At 37.4% G+C, this 8,259-nt stretch overlaps 1 protein-coding gene across 1 annotated transcript; it reads right to left on the bottom strand.

Annotated features, from left to right (window-relative positions):
- Nucleotides 1–824: 824 nt before the first annotated feature.
- On the bottom strand, nt 825–8,168 carry RPS5 (ribosomal protein S5). Its single transcript, XM_058167593.1, has 6 exons — nt 8,111–8,168; nt 6,748–6,853; nt 6,407–6,616; nt 2,520–2,648; nt 2,339–2,437; nt 825–938 (listed from the first exon to the last, which is right to left on the bottom strand). Exons 2-6 carry the CDS (start codon nt 6,850–6,852, stop codon nt 870–872), a joined length of 612 nt encoding a protein of 203 aa, XP_058023576.1. The 5' UTR covers nt 6,853; nt 8,111–8,168; the 3' UTR covers nt 825–869.
- Nucleotides 8,169–8,259: the final 91 nt, after the last annotated feature.

Raw genomic sequence — 8,259 nt, 5'->3', positions numbered from 1 at the left:
AAATCCTTATTGCAAACTTTTGAATACATCTCAGCCAAATTTTTGGAGAATGGATAAAATTTGATAAAACTGTATGTTTAAATGAAGTTGTTAAACAAAATGATCTGCAATGGATGTTTATGAAACTAAATTGAAGCGATATTTAAATGTAATGCAAATGGATCTGATGTGTCTTATTCCCAACGGAAGTGCAGAGAAACTGGTTGGATTATTTTTTTCTTCTGGGTATACGAAAGAGCTTTGCTAAGATCTGGGAAGATGTTTTTAGTAATGACAAACAAAAGGATAAATTTTACTTATTGATACAAAAGAAAACTTTTAAGAGTTCTAAAGAATTTTCACTTTGATATACACATAATCAGCAAAACTACCTCTCATCTTTTTTTGAGGGGATTAAAGAATAATTTTAAAAACTCAGGGGAAGTCTATAACACTGGCTTGTTTGACCAGGTTTAAAAGACGAAAAGTTTTATCTGGTTGTCCTTATTGAACTTTTGCTGACAAAGATTGACTATGTAGCACATGGATTTATTTTAAATCTAAGAGGCGAGCTACAGAGATGGTGCTAAGCTACTAAAATTGTTTTTACCTGATGGCATGAAGGGAGAAATGATTTTTTTTCTTTGTCTTGTATTTTTTTGTTCACATTTTTGTAGTTTATATATTGACTTTTATCCATTTATATCTCTTTAATAAAATTATTTGAAAAAGAAAAGAAAGAACCTCCAGATATCATGTCTTATTATAATCCAACCAGGCCACTCCCTCAAACAAAGAAAAAGTCCCATCTGCTTCAACATGTGAACTGCAACACAAAGAAGTGCAACAGTATGAAAATGAGGATTTATTTGCTTTGGTTTCCAGGCAAATTAACGGTTGGACTTGGCCACACGTTCCAGCTCATCCTTCTTCTTGATGGCATAGGAGTTGGAGGAACCCTAGGAACAAGTACAGTTACAGTTTAAGCAACCACACATCCCATCTGACGTTGTCACTGAAAACATCTATGTAAGTCTCTCCTTCTCTCCCATCCTCCAAACTCAAGATAAATGGTAGGTATAGCAGCAGAGTGGTTTTCATGTACATGGCTGACAAAGCCAGTCAGCTATCACCACACCAGAAACCTTTATGGTACCATTAACTGATTACATGCCAGACTGTCATCAGTTATGTTAACATAGTAGCCATTTAAGAGACACTTGCTTTAACAATGTGGCTATGTTCCCATGCTTGGGGGTCAGAAGATTAAGAGGATCAGTGAGATGGAGGCTACCATATCACTTGCTATTGGCAGTGTCATAAATTTTTGGTTACTAATTTGTTTAATTTTGCTACTATTATTAGTTTATTTCTAATGAATTTTTAATTCTACCCAAATCATTTATAAGATTAATGGCTATATATACCAAAGAAATTGAGCAATAAATGCTTGCAGGCTACTTGCAATGCTATTTTTGCCAAACAATAAACAGTGAGGACTAGAATAAAGACAGGAAAGAATTGCTCTGCACCTTAAAAACTAATGTTTAATCCAGCAAAGATAACTTTAGGGGCATCATCCTATACATATCTATACAACAAGACAGGCAATCACAAAAACACTGGTGTCTTCTTAAATAGCTTTAAAGGTCACTAATAATATTGGTGTTTTTGTTTGAAATTCCACATTGTTATTCCCGTTATTTAAATCTCTAAATACTTGAGGATACTATAAAAATTATGGGCCTCTGTGGCTCAGACTGGTAAAACAGTCTGTTATTAACACAGCTGCCTGCAATTACTGCAGGTTCTAGTCCCACCAGGCCCAAGGTTGACTCAGCCTTCCATCCTTTATAAGGTAGGTAAAATGAGGACCCAGATTGTTGGGGGCAATAAGTTGACTTTGTATATAAATATACAAATAGGATGAAGACTATTGCTAACATAGTATAAGCCGCCCTGAGTCTTTGGAGAAGGGCGGGATATAAATGCAAATAAATAATAAATAAAATAATAATAAATAAAAAGATTCCAGGAAATTATTTCATCTTAGGGATCATTTTACCACCTCTATATTATTGAATATATTATTAATATATTATATTATAATGATATATCATTATTCACAGATCCAACCCCAAGTAAACAAAATGTGCACTGTTGCTGTGAGATGCAACTTAGCACCACTGCATTTGGGCTCTTGCTGGGTTTCCCAGAGGACTTTGCTGAAATGTCTCAGATGTGCTAATGTAAATACTCTTTTAGGGTTTACATATTTGATTCCTAGGTCTGTGGTCTCTTAAACCAAAAAGCCATCTTCTCCACAGCTCAGCTCAGCTCTCCATTCTTTCATTCTTACCTTTGCTGCATTTATCAGCTCATCTGCTAGGCACTCAGCTATGGTCTTTATGTTTCGGAAAGCAGCTTCACGTGCCCCGGTGCAAAGTAACCAAATAGCCTATATGAAGACATAGGAGATATTGTCACAAAACAGTCGGCAGAGCCTACATCAATCTACCCCTCTTGATAAATACCCCTACCTGATTGACCCGACGCAGCGGTGACACATCAACAGCCTGCCTCCTCACTGTGCCAGCACGACCAATACGGGTAGAATCTTCACGAGGGCCACTGTTGATGATGGCATTCACCAGGACTTGGAGGGGATTCTGGAACAAAGATCAAGCAAGGTTTAAACTACATCCAAGCCAAGTCTGGGAAAGGATTAAAGTGCCAATGTTACTCAAAAAATAGCCCAAAATGTTAAATATTTTACAGCCAGTTTCCAAAAGAATATACTGCACATAATGATTAACATTTAAATAATCTGCATATCTAAATTTTAATCTTTACCTTTTAATTCATTTAACCGAAGTGAGACTTTAACTAAAAATAAACAAACTTCAAAGACATAATCATGACTGTAACTAATTTTATTCTACTATACTTGCCATTATTGAAATCTCTCTAAAACTGCAAGGGCAAAAAAAGTGAGACAACAGACAATATTTATGTACGGGGGATTCTCCAATCGTATCTTTAGTTGTACATGTAGTACTCGACTTATGATCATAAATGAACCCAAAATTTCTGTTGCTAAATGAGACATTTGAGAAGTGAGCTTTGCCCCATTTTACGACCTTTCTTGCCACAGTTGTTAAGTGAATCACTGGAGTTGTTAAGTTAGTAGACCTGGCTATTACTAACTTTAGCTCTACTCTCCAATATTATAGTTTTCTCCTTGTATTAAGGGGCACACAAGTGTAACCTTTAGTTTCCAGAAGGCAGAGATACTTTAAAAAAAAAAGAAAACAGCCGGAGTTGTAAATATTATTTCACCAATGTAAGAAATAGCAGTAATACTGGAATGATTTTGTGTCTGTGTAGTTTCTAGAATCTCCCTCAATTGAGTATGAATAAATATTTATCCTGAAACTAACCAAGCAGAAATAACTACGCCATCCAACTGTCTCTGCCTACTCACCCGGTCCTCAACCCAAAAAAATTGTGCACTGGTTATAAACACGTCTGTCACAATCACTTTGCAGCAACTGCTCTGAAGAAAGTAAAGGTAATCAAACTGACTTTCCTAAAACCCACCCTATAAGGAGCACTATATCCAGAGATGGCTTAGTCTGATTACAATTTGTGAACATCATGGAGATGGAACTGTTGTGGCCAAAATAAGCCTATAAACACTTGGTAGCTTTCCTAAAGCCCATTTCTTTAGACCTGAATAAGTGCAAAAAAAGGCATTTTATTTCTGACACTGTTCAATGACTGGAGATCAATAATAATGCTTTTTTGTAATAAGGCTTTTCTAATCTCCTCAGCAAGGTTATGTAATTAATTTTCAAGACATTAAAAAATCCTAACATATTATAGATATTGCCTTTGATTAACTACTCTGCACAAGATAGTTTGATAAAACGGCTGCAGAGTAAGTGGTTTCAATTTGTCTGCAGCAAATACAGCAATGGTGAACTAGTTCTCTATGGATGTAAGTAAAAGACTGATCAATATTATTATATACGGTCGAGATTTAATGATGTATTAAAGATTTGCCTAAAATGATTCCCAATATGTAATTGCTATGTTTTTATTGTTTCTGTCTCCTTGTCCTGGAGGTTTTAAATTTTTCTGTACATATTAAAACATATAAAAAGATAAAGGTATTAAAGAAAGTCAAAACTTAATATGTAAATACCAATTTTGTTTTGTAAGATTTTAGTTCATTCCTCCTAGGAGTTTAACAGTGGAGATCTCTCCCCAAGTTATATTATTTGGTCTTCAGAAAGTGTTAAGACCTGGTTCTGCCAATTAGCACAGGAATTGAAGTGTTAGGCAACCCTGGGGATGGTTGCTGTCTTAAAAGCAATTTTTTTTTCATTTTAAAAAACTTTTTATTACTGTTTTTAACTTTCTTATTTATGCTTTTATATTTTGTGTTTTTATTGTAAGCTGCCCTGAGTTCCTTAGATAAAATGGGCAGCATTGAAATGCAATGAATAAATAAAATGTTAAAAAGCTCATTAGTCATAATTGCCTTTCTAAATGCTAGCCCAATCAAGATAATACTGGGGAACTCCAGAAACCTGTAATTATCTCTATAAAATCAGTGGCTACCAAATCAGAATAGCACTAAGCAAGTAACATCATTTGATGCTGATCTGTGTCTAACTTTTTAGAAATGCTTTTATTTACTTTATGGCACAACAGAAGTCTGAGGCTGTTTGCCACCAAATATTCATGAGGCTTAACCAGCAACCACTTGCCTTGACCCTCTCTTCTATTTCTCATGCAGCAGTTCCCCAGCACCAACTTTTTGCAGATCTTAACAACAAAGCAACTGCCAGCCCTATGAGGCAGACCAGACCAAGGAATAAACTCCATGGAAGACAAAAGACTACTTTTACAGATAGTTCTCATTTAGATTGCCTGGTACAGTGACCTGCTGCAGTTATGATAGTGATGAAAAAAGTAACTTGGGGCTGACATTTACAATATTTGCAGGTTTGTAAAGCAAAGGAAAGCTGAAATAAGATAATAAGCAGAGTTTCACTTAGCAACCATTTTACTTAGCTACAGCTGCCAGTCCCATTGCAGTTACTAAACAAGGACCACCTACATGTAGATTGATAACATAATTTCCAAGTATGATTGTGCTTCCCCTTCTTTTTTATATCTGCGTGAATTAAGGACATCTCAGATGTTTGCATACTTTTTCCAGATGCCCTAAACTCAATCTATTTTTTCATTTTCATTTCTTTGGACTGGTTCTCCCCAGTCTCTCTCTTATGGCCATCTACTTTGCTCTTTACAGCAATGGACTACATTATATTAAGGTAACCACCATCTTATTCGTCTGACTCTTATAAGTGTTAATGTTCGTTTGTCTAGAATTTTGGGGAAGTAAGTCAGTCAACAAATGGCTTACTTACTCCCATGTAACACAATACTTAGCACACATGAATTATTCATTTGGTATTTCTTTCTCTGAGAGAAACGGACAAATGATTGAAGCAGTGAATACCATACTAGATTTTCAAAACAAGGGAATAGAAAAGGATTTTGGGTGAAAAAGATTAAGATTAGATACCTTTTCCAACAGCAATACATTCTAAGTATGGAGTTTCTTAGCATTATACAAGGACCTCTAGCCTAGGCAACTACTCTTCACACCAGGCAGAAAGGTGCTACAACATGTACATTTAATAGCAAATATTTTCTATATATTTAAGAGCAAACATTAAAAACTTTAAATACCATCTGAACTTTAAACAAACCTGCTATGTCAATAGAGCACTAACTACTGTGAAAAAGACAATGTTTAACAGCTTATTAACAAAGCAGGATTTGTTTAAAATTCAGATGACAGAAATAGATGTTAAATTATATATTACTCAGGAATAAATCCTTGAAATTCTGTGGGTATATTAATTTTTATGGTTTATTCTCTTCAGATTAGGGTTGTTAAACTTATTTTGGGTTGAAGATCAAACCTCTTTTTTGAATACATCAATGAGAAGAGTTAAGTAAGGACAAAAGCAAAAGTAGTATTTTTCCCCTTTGGTTACATTAAACATTTATTTTAGTGACAACTTTCAGAGTGGCTTCGAATATTTGCAAGCAATTGGGCTTCAGGATGCACTCTGCTATCCAAGATTGATAAACTGTTTGCAGCATCTCCATGCCATAAATTAAAAATTATTCAAGTGGAATTTTACTCTTTAATGGGAATTGTAATGGGCTTCAAGAAGTAGACTTAAGAAAATGAGCAAACAGAATACCTGTCTATCAAATGTATTATAGCAGGCCTGTAATTCCAAATGCAAGGCTTATGCCTTCTCTTGGGCCCTTCAAGTAATTCATTTCAGAGAGTTATCCTGCTCCATGCCTCTATGAAGTCTTTTCTCCCCACGCTTACCTCTCCTGTGAGCAGATGGATGATCTCAAAAGCATGCTTAATGATGCGCACAGTCATGAGCTTCTTGCCATTGTTGCGCCCGTGCATCATCATGGAGTTGGTGAGGCGCTCCACAATCGGGCACTGGGCCTTACGGAAGCGCTTAGCAGCATAGCGCCCAGCACTGTGGGGCAAATACTTAGCATATTTCTCCTTCACAGCAATGTAATCCTACAAAAACACAAATAAAGAGCCACACATTAGGATAAATATCAGAATAAAACTCTTCTTCCAGCCAGAAGACAAACCACTCTGCAGTTTTTTGTCTTCCAAAATTCCATCTGTAACTTCTCTTTTCATACCTGCAGGGAGATATCGCTGATTTGAACATCATCTGTGCTCCACTTTCCAAACAGCTTGATATCAGGGGTCTCTGCCACAGCAGGGGCTGTCTCCCAGTCAGTCATTCTAGATTCAAAATAAAAAGCAATTAAATCCTGAATCGGCCTCCTTCAATACCTTGTTCCTCGCTCCCAATATTGACTTTCTGGATAGACAAAGTCAGGCAGCTCTACTCATGCTATGCAAATTAGTTCAATTATCTTTTCATAATATGGAAGTATTTAGTTGTGAAGAAACTTAATTGCACAGCTCTAATTCATAACCAATACTAATGATGTAGACAAGCTATCAGAAAGAATCCAAATGGCCTGTAATTCCCACGTACCTACAAAAACATGGTGCAGTACACGCTCATTCTTTAACAGGGTTAGGTGCCAGACTACAAGTCCCATTACACCTGTATTTCAAGGCTAATTATAGTTGTAAGCTATATTTACAAATATATTACTATTATGTTCCCTCTTTCCAAATAATCTAAATCTTGATAGTAACATGGTGGGTTATTACCAAAAGAAGCATACATTCTATAAATTTTGGAGGCTGTTGTTGACTGTTTACATAACTGGAGGGACAAGTGAGTAGGAATGTGAAGAAAAAGGGGGGGGATGGAAAATGGCCTGCTGTAGAGACAGGAGGGTTGGGTCAGAAAATACCAATACACCGATAAGTAAAACGAAGAGCAGTGCACTTACACAAGCTGAAAATGAAATCTAAGTGGGGGGAAAAAAACCTCATGAGGTATACAACCTGCTTCGCTCTCAAAAGTCTCTCTCTCTCTCTCTCAAAACGGCTATACTTGGAGCACCTTAACTTAAAAAATGGATCATTTCAGGAAAGTTCATCTCAGAAATTAGGAGGTGCCAAAAATTACGCCCCCCCCCCAAAAAAAGGTTTACTGGTCAAATAAAGCTGTGACGCCCGACCTTTCGTCTCCTACTGAACTCTATACTGGATCAGGACTACAATTCCTATTTCAGTCAGCACGACCACGTTGGAGCCATGAAGTCCCAGCCTATTGGAAGGGTGCAGGGTCATAGAGGGCTGACCGGCCTGCAAAGCCCGCCTCAGAATAATCGCTGTTGCTTTTTTTGTATTATATTTTATTTTATTCAGTAATCAAATGTTATGCCGCCGTGTCTTTCTCCGCTTTGCCGTATCACGTGCTCTTAAGGGCGCCCCGGCCTCATTTCTCAACCGATTCTGTCCCCTCTCCCACCTCGGGCTTTTCCCTCAGAGCCTCTCCTTACTCCCAACCCTCGGACCCAAATAGGATCCCGCCGCCGCTCGCGGAGGTAAAACCTCACATGGAGACGCTCCCCTCACCTCCCCGTGTGCCGCTCGCTGGCTCAGGCAGAAAAAGGCCACACACGGGGTTTCTCAGAGACTTATCCACGGGCTACCGGCTTCCGGCGTGCTTGCGCATGCGCCCATCCTCACTCCGGGGCGCCATTCTGGTCCGAAGAAGTCGTCGC

This window comes from Ahaetulla prasina, chromosome 2 (genome assembly GCF_028640845.1).
Source record: "Ahaetulla prasina isolate Xishuangbanna chromosome 2, ASM2864084v1, whole genome shotgun sequence".
Classification (NCBI taxonomy): domain Eukaryota; kingdom Metazoa; phylum Chordata; class Lepidosauria; order Squamata; family Colubridae; genus Ahaetulla; species Ahaetulla prasina.
This window is presented reverse-complemented; position numbering and strand designations above follow the sequence as displayed.

What these genes read in the sequence shown, in the direction of transcription:
- RPS5 (XM_058167593.1), bottom strand. Translation starts at nt 6,852, where the DNA reads ATGACTGACTGGGAGACAGCCCCTGCTGTGGCAGAGACCCCTGATATC. An exon ending in TCAGCGATATCTCCCTGCAG is followed by an intron (nt 6,617 to 6,747) that starts GTATGAAAAGAG and finishes GTGTTTTTGTAG; the next exon opens with GATTACATTGCTGTGAAGGA. An exon ending in AGCTGATAAATGCAGCAAAG is followed by an intron (nt 939 to 2,338) that starts GTAAGAATGAAA and finishes ACTTGTTCCTAG; the next exon opens with GGTTCCTCCAACTCCTATGC.